The following is a 13,608-nucleotide window of genomic DNA, read 5'->3' as shown; positions in this document are numbered from 1 at the left end:
ATTTGCAGAGGAAACTGCAGGGTGCTTATTTTATTCTTAAAGGAAAAAGAGTGTTTTTACTCTAAGATCAGAAAAAAGGCAAGGATGCCTACTCCTACCATTTCTGTTAAACATTGCCCTAGAGGGTCCATCCAGGGCAATAGGGCAAGAAAAAGAAATAAAGGCAGACTGACTGGAAAGGAAGAAGCAAAACTGTCTTGCACAATACATGATTGTTTATGTAGAAAATCCTATGGAATCTACAAAAAAGCTACTAGAACTAATGAGTTTATCTAGATTGCAGGATACATGTTTAATGGAAAAAAAGCAATTGTATTTCTATATACTATCAGTGAATAGTAAGAAGTTGAAATAAAAAATATACCATAAAGAGTAGAATATTTAGGGGAAAATTTAGCAAAAGACTTTGTAATGTAAGTCCTGACAGTTTTTTTTGTAATGCAAATGCATGACTTAAGCTTTGATTGCTGAATCATCAGTCTCAAAAAGGCATCCATTTGAAAGAGGCATCCACTTCAAAGAGGGCTTATTTCCAATAAACATGCTGCCAGCCACAGGACTAGATAGGGGCAGGTGCTCCCTACCCTCACCGAGGATCCTTTGTTTTACAGATTTTGGTTGATTTCAATAACTGAGCATTTAGGCTACTTGTTTTCTCTTACCACCTTTTAAATTCATTGATAATGAGTGAGCCGGCAAAACCCTAGGCCCCCTACCCTTGACCCCAATAAAAGCAGAGCCCGGGTACCTGTCTCTTTCTCCCTTCCTCCCTCCCTCCCTCCCTCCCTCTCTCCTTTCTTTCTTTCCTTCCTTCTTTCCTTTCTCTCTCTCTCTCCCTCTCTGTGTCTGTCTATGTCTCTGTGTCTGTGTTTGTCTCTTTCTCTCTGTCTCTCCCCACCCCATCTGCCCCCACACAAAAACACAACCTTGCTCTGTAGCCTTAAGTGAGTTGTGACATTTTTAGGTCTTGTAAGTAACAAATCTTTATCTTCTCAAAGTTTCCTCATGGTTATTGTTGAAGGGAATCTTGCAATCATATTAAGAACCACAAAGGCTGGTCCAGACACAACATTCATTATTGATAGGCTGAGACAAATACAAAACAGACTTCCAACTCCTTTACACTGAAAAGCACTAAATATTACTGAGAGAAATTAAAGATCTACATAGATGAAGATATATACCATGTTCATGGATTAAAACACTCAATATAGTTACAATGTCAGTTCTCCTCAAATTAATCTATAGATGCAACGAAATCCCAATCAAAATGCCAGGAGGCTTTGGGGGAGGGGTAAAAATAGACATTCAAAGGACCTAGAATATCTAAACAGTGTTGTAATAAAAGAACAAAGTTGGAGGGCTTAACACTACTTGATTTCAAGGCTTATTATAAAGCTACAGTAATCAAAACAGCATGATGTTGGCACCAAGATAGATCATTGGAATAGAATAATCAAGAAATAGAGGAAGAGTGAGAGCTTACTGACAGCAAGAGGCCTAAAGGGCATAATGAGGATGGACTATACCAAGTGTAACTAGTCATTTATTTAAATAATCGCCAACCCTTTTCTGCAATACTTTTGTGTCCGTGACATTTTGCACATCAGCAAGTATATCTATAGTGTTAAAGGTGGTCAGTGTGGTCAGATCCTAAAGGTGGCACTTGATTGAAGGCAGATTTTCATACTTGCTTATGCAGTGTCTAGTGCAGTGCCTGGTGTCTAGTAGGTGCCAAATTAATATTTTTCGAATTAATGAAGCCCATGAGAGCCACACAGAGATGCATGATCTCTGAAGTGCAGACAGAATCACAGGTGCAGATATAGCCACATGTTAATATGAGCTGATATTTACCCAGTGCTTCCTGTGGGCACTGTGCTGAGCACCGGATAAGCATGGCTTCATTTTATGATCTACCAGGTAGAAATGATTAGGATTTGTGTTTTGCAGATGAGGAAACTGAGAAACAGAGAAGTTCAGTACTTTGTCCAAGGTTCAGTACTCTCTGTCCAGTAAGTGGTAGAAGCAGGATTTGCACCCAGGCCAGCTTGGCTGACTTTAGAACCTATAGGTCTCTGCTACTATACAAGACACACACAAGCCCAGAGAGACTCAAGGACATACAGAGATGCTTTTTGGTCACAAGAAAGCCAGTTCAAAACGCAGAAGCAATGCCACGTGGACGTGTGCTCACACAATCTCAATGCGCATGCACGCACGTGCACACACACACACACACACACACACACACTATACACACCTTGTCCTAGAAACACAGACATATTCAATGATGGCCACTCTTTACTGTCAAATATTGACTGACATTCATACAATCACCATAACTCAAGGCACCAGATCCAGTGCATGTATGGTCATAGTCACACAGACACATACCCACTCCGGAAACCACAGACACACAGCAACAGCCCCCACAAGCCCATCCTGTTACACACAATCTGTACACAGTCACACCCAGTCATACGATCACGTGCAGTTAGATGTATATACCACCTTCCTGACAGCTATAATGCCCCCAGGTTATCCAGTTACACAAACACAGAATCACACCCACTGATTTTCAAGGAGGAGGCGGGGCTGGGAACGGCAGTCTCGGGGAGGGCCCTCAGACTGAGCTGCTCTGGACAGCGGCACGGAGTCCTGCGCTGGGGTTGCCGGGCAGAGCGCGCCTGGGCGCCACTTCGTGATCTGCCATTGGCCGGAGGCCTTGCTCCCTGGGAAGGCCCGGCTCCCTGTTCTCTCCCAGCCACTGAGGAGCAAGTCGGCTCACGGAGGGGGACGGTTCTCCTGGGACACGGGACTTTCACTATTAAAACTGGGGAGGCCCCGGGCAAACCGGGAAGAATCCGGCGAGGCTACTCTGCCGCAGGAGTGGAGGGCTGGGCAGGATGCCTCCCGTTCCTGAAGGTTGCATCAGGGCATGCCCACTGAAACTAGACTATTTATTTTTAGTTGTAGAAATACATGCCCACAGTGAAAAACAGACAACGAAACCATCACATCATCATCATCTAGACAAAAACCTCAAGCATCAAGGGTGAGACTCTGGCCTACCTGAGGCACCCAGTACCCTATCCCTTTAACAATGCCTTGTATAGCCCATGCATATATAAGCCTATTAAAGGACCCTTTTGGAAGTCCTGGCAGGTAACTTGTGTCCCACTTGGAAGAAGGCAGCAGTAGCCTCCTCGGGCTTTCAGGCATCCGTGCCGACCCCTCCCACCCACTCTCTGCGAGCAGCTACAGAGGTCACAGATCATATCCCCTTTGCGCAGTAGCCTGTGGTAGTTCCCTGCTCAGAGTAAAAGCCCTGGATTTGGCCCCTGTTTACCTCTCTGACCTAAACTCTTATGATACTTTCCATCACTCACCTCCCTAGAACCCCACTGGTTTTCCTTCTAGATGCCATGTGTGTAGAAGCCTTTATACTGGCTGTTCTCTCTGCCTGGAACACTTCCTTGAGATTGATCCCACAATGACTAAACTAGTATCTTTGCTTCTTCCAAGCAGGTTTTCTAAGCCCCAATGTCACCCCCTTGAAGAGGCCTTCTTCAGAACACCCCATAGAATACCCCTCTCAACTCGCTATCCCTTTACTTTGTTTTATTTTTCTTCAGAGAAGAAAATATGTCATTTACTCTCTGACATATTTATTGGCTCCCTTCCCCATTAGAATGTCAGCTTCGTGATGGCAGGAATTTATGCCTGGCACACAATAGGTGCTCAATAAATATTTGTTGAATGAATGAGTGAACAAAGCAGAAGTACATAATCGATAATAAGGAGTGGTGGGGACTGTGAGACCTGGAGAGGATGTGTCCACTCCAAGCCCCTCTCTCGCGCCCGCGCCCGCGCGCGCTCTCTCTCTCTCTCTCTCTCTCTCTCTCTCTCTCTCTCTCTCACACACACCCCCACCAATACACACACACACACACACACACACACACACGTTGTGTCTGCAAGCCAAAAAGTTTGGGTTGCCAGTTTCCATCTAAATTTGTGAATATTAGAAAGCATTAAACAGAAGAGGATACATACCATTTAATACCTTACTACATTTGTTTGAAGGTTCCTCCTAGTGTCTTCCCCTGCAGCTAAAGGCCAGGAGCAAGAATCTGCCTTGAGTCGAGCAGGTTGGCAGTGAGGGAGAACCCACAGCGTGGGCAACTACAGGCAGATCTGGGCTTGTGTTAGGTGTTTTAGGGATGGTTTAAGGAAGTGAAGTTTTCTTCTAAATACTTTCCAGTAGTGGGGGTAATTTTATGATTGGGTATGCTAATGAATCTTCTCTATAAGAGAGAACAGACCAGAGAGATGCTAAAACTGTCATTGGTTAAAAAAAAAAAAAAGAGCAGCCTCTCATATTAATCAAGATAGGAGATGTTTGGTTAATTTTAATTTTGTAATTTGGACGTTTACATTGTTTGTGTTCAAACATGATTATGGAGTCGTTTCAATTTTGTCTTAATCTATCATGGTCACTGAGTGGCCTTGTCAGATATTGACATTCTGTGAGATATTTATGTTCAACAGAACATCAAGGTCTAAATCTGAAAGCCAGGCCAGCTCCCAGAAGTTAGAGGGTGCCTTTCTCTGTCAGTAGATATTACAAAATTACTCATCGTAGAGATAGTATCAATTTCTCAGCAGTGTATAACAGTGCCTGTTTCTTCATGTTCTTTCCCACCCATGTTAATATACACACACGTATATATTTCGGTTTGGTAAGTGGTTTTCATTGCGCTTTTAATGGAATGGACCTTTGATTATTACAGAGGTAGTAATTATCACAGAGGTAAGCATTTACATGCTTATTGCTCATTTATATTTCTTTTGTGAATTGCCTTTTCACATCCTTGCATGTTTTTCTGTTGGGGGTTTGTCTCAGTGATTTGTAAGTTAAAATATATATATATAAATATTGCATATATATATGTATATATATATATTCAAGGATTAACCCATTGCCTGTTAGAGATTTATTTTTTCCTAGATTGTCATTGCTTTTTAATTGTTTATGGTGTTGCCAACATTTTAGTAGTCAAATATATCGTTCTTTTCCATTATAATGTGTTTTGTAGTTTCTAGCCTTGGAGAGTTTTTCCATATCCCAGATCAGTTATCATTTGTCCATATTTTCATTTTGTGCTTAAAAGATACATTCATGTTTTTTACACTTGAATATTCCATTTGGAATTTATTATGAAGTGCAAACTTTATATTCCCCCCCCCCCCCAGTGCTGGCCTTAACATTGACAAAGCTATTCCTTCCCCAACTGGCTCTTACTGTTTCATTTTCTCTTTACAGTAGACCACAGCACTCCAAATATTCATAGCTGAGGCCATCCTGTCAGGTGTGCTGATTTCAGCTCCCACCTTGCTTATTTAACATGTCAGTTTGTTCCCCAAAGTCTCAAGGCCAGCTATCCTTGTATTTTTATGCGAATGTACAGTCTCTTCATTTGCCTCTTTTTAGGCTTCTCCTGAGTTGCAGTTTTCTTCTTCACATGAATCCCACTCTTATGGTTATTCTTAAGTATTTTGTTACTGTCGTGAAGGGAATTTATTTCCTGTTATGTTTTCTAACTGGTTAGTGCTTGTATTTGAGACGATGTTTAATCTTGTTACTCCTGCTTATTAAGTCTCATTGCTCCTTGCACTTTACTACCTGCCTCCTTTCCTTCAAGTGAATTTCTAGAAAGCAGAATTCTCAGTGTTCAGTACATAGTAAGTGCTCAATAAAATGGTTTATGTTTAGGATGGGTAATAACTGTTTTCCTGGACAAGACAGGTATGTATCGTAAGTATAGAGTCATCCATCCCAGTTTATCTGGTTTGTTTGCATCTGTGGTCCAGTATAATTATTAATAGCACCATTTTTACCACCCTAATGATAAGGGGACTATTTAATAAGGAGATAATCTGTGGTAATCTGGGCAGACAGATCAGTGGAGGGAATTATTAAGGGACAAGGACATGTTTAATCTTATCATGCAGCTATTAGCCTTCATGTAGAATTAGGCCTGTTACCAACTACCTGCTACCTACCTCAAATGCACTGTGAAATTTAATAGTCTATCTCAAAAGATTTACTATGAACTACTTCAGGTATATAAAAGTTACAAAGTATTACAGTACATAATATAAGGAACAGCTGTATACTCACCACCACCCAGGTTAAGAAATACATTGTAGCTGAAGTCCTCCGCTTAATTACCTCTTCCTAGCTGTATCTTCATGTCCCCCCTCTTCATACGGATATGGTTTTTCACGTTCTTGGTACATACCCATGTAGTATTGACTTTTAAACAGGTCTCATGCTTTCTGCTTATCATTGAGATTATGCATGTTGACATATGCAATGGGTACATTTTTACTGCTGTATAGGAGTCCATCATATGAATTTATTACAATTTATACTTGTTGGACAGTAAATGTTTACCTGAGTATTTTGTTCATTATAACCAGGCCTCTTGGGGAAGCAGTTTTAAGTTCTAATAACCTGATTCTCTTGATTTAGCAGTCAACAGTTATACTTATTTCCTGCTTTACTGAAATGGTTACAATAGGCAAAACAGTGCTAATGGAGATAATCGTTCACCTTATGCTCCATGTGATGTTGGTTGTTGGTCTGAGGTTACCGTATATTAAAGTAGTGTCTTTACCTTTAAAAGTTACCAGGAATAGTTACTGAGAGTTAGCAAATGCCTCCCATCTACTGATGAGATTTTTCCCATTTGATGTTGTCATATTACACCATATGCATATCACAAGGGCAAATTATACTTGGTCACTTTAGGTTTTTGTCCCATGCCATTTAGATTTGCTTTTCTTTCTTTCAGGGTTATTCCACCTGCACTTTCAGCTTCCACACCCAACTCTTATGCCCCTTTCAACTTTAAATGTGAGAGGTTTAGTCTATGATTTTTCAAAGAAGCAGTTCTTAAACTTATTGGTCAATTCTACTGTACTTCTGCTTATTCATTTTAAGGCCTGCTGGACTCCCAGCCTCATCTCAGGCCATCACCTTTTGCTCAAGCCTTGCCATATCAGGTAACTGGCCTCTTGCTGTCTTGACCTAGATTACCCTCCTTAATCTTGACTCCCACACAGTCTTATAGTTCAACCCAAGTGCTGCTGACGATGTAGTCTTCCCTGATCTTCTGGGCTAGATCAGGTACTTCTGCTCTGGCACCTAAAGACCCCCTTCCCACACCTGTCACAGAACTGATCAGTCTCCTCCCCTTGACTAGACGCTCAATAGCAGGGAAGGGTTGACTCACTTGTCAGTCAGCAGGGCCAGGCACAGACAAGTTTGAATTTTGAAAAAAAGAAAATGTCCAGCAATTATTTGCATCAGGACCAAGGGATCAGGTTAAGGACACACCACTGCTTTCCTAGATCCACACTTCAGGGAATGGTCATGGGAAATATCTTTAAGAAGCAGAGCCTCAGAGAATGAGAAAAAAACACACAAAGCAAGCAACACTTGGAATTATTTTTCTAACTAAACTTTTATTTTTTTTTTCTTTAGAGGTGGAACCATCAAAGTCCTTAGATCAGCTTTTAGTGCACGATGGAGTAAAAACCACAAGAGACTAATGAGTAACCTGTGAACAGACTGGCAGACAGGCAGACGACAAAACAAAACCAGAAGGGTAGTTAAGACTTTTTTTCTGGAGAGCTTGTCAAATTATTTGCTTATTAAAATTTGTTAGAAATGAAAATATTAATGAAATCAAAAATTTAAACTGAGCCTCAAACTTGAGACTGTTATGAAGGTTCACCAAATAGAACAGTGGGTTGGGTTGAACGAGTTCTCAGAATATTTCTTACAACCTACTACTGGTTCATTCCCCTTGAGCAAGATGATGCTTTGTCCTTGGCTACGATCTCAATGCCATTACTGCCCCAAAGTGCAGATGCCATTCTAAAAAATAGCTTCCCCCCAATTCTTGGTGGCTACTGGTCTCTCCTGACTATGTGGAAACCAACTTTGAAGGAGGCAGATGCACCGTGGTGGCGGTGGAAATGGTTTTCTGGAGAATCCATTTGTTTCTTTTCTCCAGACGTCTGTCTAGCATGTGCTTGGAATTTTTGTTAAGCTTGGAAAAAAACGCCATTGTGAAAAGTGAGTTATGAAGAGTGCTCTTTATTTGAAACCTCCACAACACAGACGCCAATCTTGTCTCGCACTGAATCATTAGCTGTGCACATCAACACATTCCAAGCACAAATTAAGAAATGCAAACAGAACAAAAAAATATATATATATATAATTTTTTCCCCTATCCAAAGGTTTCAAGTCTCAATGCAGCAAATCCTTCTGAACACAGACTCTGAGGAGCACACTGTTCAAACAGTTGGGACAAACAGGTCCCTGCAAAGGCTACTGCCTTTTTAACACATGGGGTGGGAATCATGGACGGCAATGGAATGGGGAAAGGTGAGGAAAAGGGAGAGGGGGAGAAAAAATGAGCAGGAGAGAAGGAACAGGTATGCACTGGAGAAGATGGGGCAGCTGGGACACACACATGGTGAGTTGGTGGATTTCATTTATTGGTTTTTGACATTTTCTTTCTGGTTCATTTTGTTTTTATTTCCCCCCTTCCCAAGTCCAACAATGGTAGAAAAACCTCACAGCGGTGGGCAGGGCCTTATTAGGCCAGCCCAAAGCCTTCAGAGCACTCCTGGATGGCCAATAGTAGCATGTGGCGGAGCTTCTCAAAGCTCTCATAGGCAGGCAAGTCCAGCTGATTAAAACTAGAGAAAGAAGAAAGATCGGTTTATAATAAAAGATGATAACTAAGTCCCTGTGTTCCCATGGTGCCCACTTGACCTTTCCCTGAGGGAACCTATTACTCCTCGCTTCTTACGGACTCCCAATCTTGTCCTAGTCTAGTATGTCTTCTTCTAATCTGGCCCTAATACTGGTCATCAGGCACCTAAAACATAAACCTGACTGTCACTTCTCCTTAAACACCATGGCTTTGGGTTGACGTGCAAGCTCCAAGGAGGAATCAGGCTCACTGGTGATCTGACTCCTGATGGAACAAACTCTGCTGTTCTTCAGCTTTGTGCTCCCTGCAACTCTGCAACTGCTTGCTCCAGCCACGCTGAGCCCTGGAATATACCATGGTCTCATGTGGCAGTGTTCATCTGCAATGTCTCCCCAGTCCCATGGTGAGTCTGGGCTGGCTTCTCATCTCATATATCAGCTTCTCCACAAAACCACCAAATTCTGAGTTACCCCAAGACCAGGGTAGCCAGGGTCAGATTTGAGTTCCTGACCTTGGGTAGAGAGGCCTTAGAAGCAGCATATATGCAAGCTCAATCTGAATGCTTGGAGAACAAACCCTTCTTCTTACCATGTGTGAGCCGAAGGAAGGCGATCGGTGGACCTGTCATCTCGATGGATCTGAAACTTCTGAATGCCATTCATGCCTTCAAGGGCAGCGAAGCCTTGCAGGGGCACCTTGGAAGTACCCGTGACAAACTGTAGAAACTTGGCACGGTCAGCTTGGTCAAAAGAACGCAATGCTCTCCAGAACCACTGAATCTGCAGGAAGGGACATAAGAATCCAGGATTAGGTAGAGAGCTCCTGGAAAAAGAGGGTATGGGATTTGGAATCTTAGGTGAGTCCCTTCTGTGAGATCGAATTCAGTTCATTTATAAGATGAGAAAGAACATCACCTGAAAACTCTCCAGAAGAATGAAGAGTTACATGTAGGTAAAGCGGTCATCTACAAAACCCCTTCCCCTAAGAGTACTGGTTTATTTGGCATCACACAAATTAGCCCGGCTTAGGAATACAGGAGTGGGGGATGCCAGCAGCAGCTCACCTGAATAGAGTTGGACTGGTACTTGTGGTATTCAGTGTTGGATTTCAAATCGTCAATGTCGATTGTGGGCAGTCCTGATATTAGTAGCTCTAACTCCTGCTCAGTGAAGATGGAAATGAGGCGCTTTGGAATGATCTCATAGAAGCCTTCTAAGAAAGCTGCCAGCTGTTTGCGGATGGCTCCTGGGGAGAGAATCAAGCCATGTGGCATCTGAACTCTCCCAACTGTTATAGGTCAGAGATCTCCAATCTGACTCCTGTTGCTACTGGGATGCTGACTGGTCTGCTTGCCTCACCTGCCACTCTGTTTCCAGGCCCCCATGTGAGGATGGATGAAGGGAAATAGTTTTGGTTAAGTTTTTAGATTCCTCTTGTGCAAGGCATTTGTGGCTGGCACAGGGGAAGAGAGGAAATGATGTCTGTGAAATGAAGTGAGGCCTGACCTCTTCCCATATGGAACAGCGAAGGGTCTAAGGGACATTTCTCCTACCTGTCATTCTCATCTGGCACACCAGGTGTACATACTCCTTCTTATTCTCCTCTGTTACCAAGATGTTGGCCCCATTAGGTTTGAGGTCACGAACTTCACAGACTCCAAACTCTTGGACCTAGAATACCCAAAACACCGATCACACTATCAGGCTTGGTCTAGGATGGAACTTACAATAGATACCTGGGAACACACCCTAAATTCTTTTCCATGTCCTAGGCAGAGAGTTGAAGCAAGTCATAAAAAAGTGACGTTTTTCTCATAAGCTCATAACTGCCTCATAAAGAAAGGTTAAGGGCGAAAGGGGAAAAGGCATGGCTAACATATGTAATGTAACACAACACAGTCTTTATAGAAAACAATTCGGGGGAAGAGTAATCTTAAAATGTTTGTTTTTCTTTTATCTCTATATAATTTTTCTATAATGAATTACCTTTGGGAATGGAAAATAATGTACTAGAGCATGCACCGAAGCATTATTTTTTATAAAGGGGAAACTAGGAAAGAGCCTGGATTGGTACCCATTGTTCTCTGCCAGATGGGAAATGGCATGGAGCTTCAGGAAGTCGAGATGCTTCCCTAAAACCACGAGGTTCTCCAATGCCAGTTCAAGGGGGATTCTGGAATCAAGGGGTTTCCTAGATTAGTTGGGATGTGCTGCAGTCAGGATTTCCTGACCCACCTCAGTGCTGAAAGTGAGGTCATAGCCTAGAGTAGAGACATCATTTTCCAGCAGATAAACCAGACCCTGGTAGAAGTGGTAATCTTCACTCTCCATATCTGTATATCTAGGAAAATAAAAATAGACAGGGTCATTCATGGGTTGGGGTGAAAGAAAGGCAGCATAGGGGTGGGGCACAGGAAAAGAACCTAATTCCCAGTACTGATGACAGCCCCAGGACTGTGCCACATCCTTACCTGACAGACTTGCCCAAGATGTGTTTGTAGAAGGACCGAGTAAAATAGCACTCTAAGAGGCGGTTGTCATATACAGCTTTGGCCACAATGCGTCCAACAAACTTGAAGTAACTGAGGTGGTTGGGGTTGCAGTGGGAAGATGGATTGATGGTGTAGGTGACCCGATCACCGGGTGAGGTACGGAACAAGGCATACATAGGGTTAAACATCTCCCGAGAGATGATCATATACCACTCCCGCAGGAGCCCTCCAGCATCCTGCCCTTCTTCTCCTTCAAACACTATATACCTGCACAATAGAGCAGAAACAGTAAGGTGCAGAAAGCCCTGGGCAGTGCAAAGACAGAGCTGAATGCAGAGTGCCAGGAGAGCCCAGAGGGCTCTGGGACAAAAAAGGGCACCATCGATAGAAGAGATATCCTGAAGTACCAGTAGAGGCTGATCAATATTCCAGAAAACACCAATAGGAAGTGTTATAGATGCCTAAATGAGACCTCACTTAGGGAAAGGAGGAAGAGGTGGAATCAAGTGGTATCAGAGAACGCTGAGCCCAGAGTCTAATGTCCATAAGGATTCGGAGGTGGAGAAGCAGGGCCCAGTCTGTCTCAGAAGCCTCTCTGACTTCCTGTGTGTTTAACACAGATGGCAAGACCATGTGACAAAGGAGGGGAGGAATCAAGTTCCTGAGTTTAGGAGCATATAATCTGCTTCAAAAGGTCTATCATCTCATCTCCTCTAAGTGGCTTCATAATCATAGTGAGTGATTACCAATTTGGTGCGGTCCCACTCATGCAAGGGTGGTTTCTCCCAAACCAAGGTACCATCTGCTTAGCGGGCTTCCCATTTCTAGTTTAACAATGAAAAAAAAGCTCTCTCTGTGAAGCCATCAGGTATATCTTTGTAAACGCCAAAGACTCTTCTGTCTGCCTGGAATCGTTGAGTAGCTTAGCCCAGGGGCCAGCCAGCGAGCAGAGGAACAGTCTTATGAGAGCAGGCTGATAAATTGGGAGGCAGCTCAGTGAGATGATCTAAGCTAGATTCCAACTGGGAATTCCAACTGGGGAGTGCAGCACCTTCCTGAGTTCACCTGTACATCTGGGCCTGAGTAAGCCTTCACTACCTTGTAGGAAGGCCCCCCACCCTCCCATCCTGTCTGTTCTCTGTTCTAGGCTCTTACAATCGATTTTTCATTTCTTCAGGGGATTTCCGGTGCAGCTCACGATAGGAGTCTTCAAACACATGGTCACGGCGGACGTGCACAGCCATGTCTTCTTTCCGGAGCCCCTCATCCAAACGCTCCAGCTCTTGGCGGAAATATCTTGGGAGGTAGGAAAGGAAGGAAAACATGATTAGGGGAGGCAGAGCAAATCTGTTTTGCCTGATTAGGATGAAGACTCACAATGATGCTTCCCCCATCCTCCAAACACTTTGATTCCTGCTCCCCACTTGGGTCCCCCTGGGCAAATATCCAGTAGTTGGGAGAGATAGGTCATTTACTACCAGCTCTCAATTTGCCCCATCTCCACCAAGTAAGGACCCACAGGGATTGCAGCATGGACTTTCTGCAACAAGCAGGTAAGCATGTGCAGGTACATAGTAAAGAAAAGAAGGGCAGGGAAGAGGGAAGTGTTGTGGAACCCTGAGCCCTGCTACGAGTGTACTATGGCTACCTGCGCCTCCTCTATTACTCCAAAGCAGCAGTCCCCAACCTTTCTGGCACCAGGGACCGATGCTCCTATGAGAATCTAATGCCTGATGATGTGAGGTGGAACTGAGGCAGTGATGCTAGTGCTGGGGAGCGGCTGCAAATACAGATAAAGCTTCGCTCACTTGCCCGCTGCTCACTTCCTGCTGTGTAGCCCGGTTCCTAACAGGCCACGGACTGGTATCGGTCCATAGCCCAGGGCTTGGGGCCCCTGCCCCAAAGGATGGACTTGACTTTAGAAAATCATGTGGTTAAACAAAGGCTTGCATTTCTCTGACGAAGAATGGAGACTGGGGTGGAGAAGGCCAGTTGAGTATTTAAGTACAATGGCTGTGGCACAGATGAGTCTCTATCCTTTTGCCCAACACCCTTCCAAGGGCTGCCACTAATTAGGGGAAACTTCTTTCCTTGGAAATACTGCCCCAGGAAGAACTATGGCTCCTTCCTAGGAGGGGAGATACCATTTGGAGAGCTGTCCCCTCCTCCAACATTCAGAGTACATACTTGCGCTTGACATCAAAGTCGAGGACGCGAATGTAGTCTACCAGGACAGCAAAAGGCCCATCAGCGAGGTGGGTGGTAGACTGCCGCAGGATCTGGTTTAACACAGTGCGATGAGTCTCTGAGGAGAAA

General features: G+C 43.7%; 1 protein-coding gene across 1 annotated transcript in view; it reads right to left on the bottom strand.

Moving 5' to 3' along the window:
* Positions 1 to 8,153: 8,153 nt before the first annotated feature.
* The window catches only part of HUWE1 (HECT, UBA and WWE domain containing 1, E3 ubiquitin protein ligase), a 155,140-nt gene continuing 149,685 nt past the window's right edge, over positions 8,154 to 13,608 (bottom strand). Inside the window, exons 78-85 of the mRNA XM_015597907.2 lie at positions 13,480 to 13,597; positions 12,448 to 12,588; positions 11,272 to 11,559; positions 11,036 to 11,141; positions 10,354 to 10,471; positions 9,865 to 10,046; positions 9,390 to 9,580; positions 8,154 to 8,784 (exon numbers count right to left, since the gene is read on the bottom strand). Of these exons, the coding sequence (XP_015453393.1) occupies positions 8,682 to 8,784; positions 9,390 to 9,580; positions 9,865 to 10,046; positions 10,354 to 10,471; positions 11,036 to 11,141; positions 11,272 to 11,559; positions 12,448 to 12,588; positions 13,480 to 13,597 (1,247 nt within the window). The 3' untranslated portion in view covers positions 8,154 to 8,681. The remainder of the gene's footprint in view (positions 8,785 to 9,389; positions 9,581 to 9,864; positions 10,047 to 10,353; positions 10,472 to 11,035; positions 11,142 to 11,271; positions 11,560 to 12,447; positions 12,589 to 13,479; positions 13,598 to 13,608) is intronic.

The sequence above is a fragment of the Pteropus alecto genome, unplaced genomic scaffold (assembly GCF_000325575.1).
Source record: "Pteropus alecto unplaced genomic scaffold, ASM32557v1 scaffold159, whole genome shotgun sequence".
In the NCBI taxonomy this organism is placed as follows: domain Eukaryota; kingdom Metazoa; phylum Chordata; class Mammalia; order Chiroptera; family Pteropodidae; genus Pteropus; species Pteropus alecto.
Note: the sequence above shows the minus strand (reverse complement) of the source record. Positions and strands in the feature narration are given on the sequence as shown.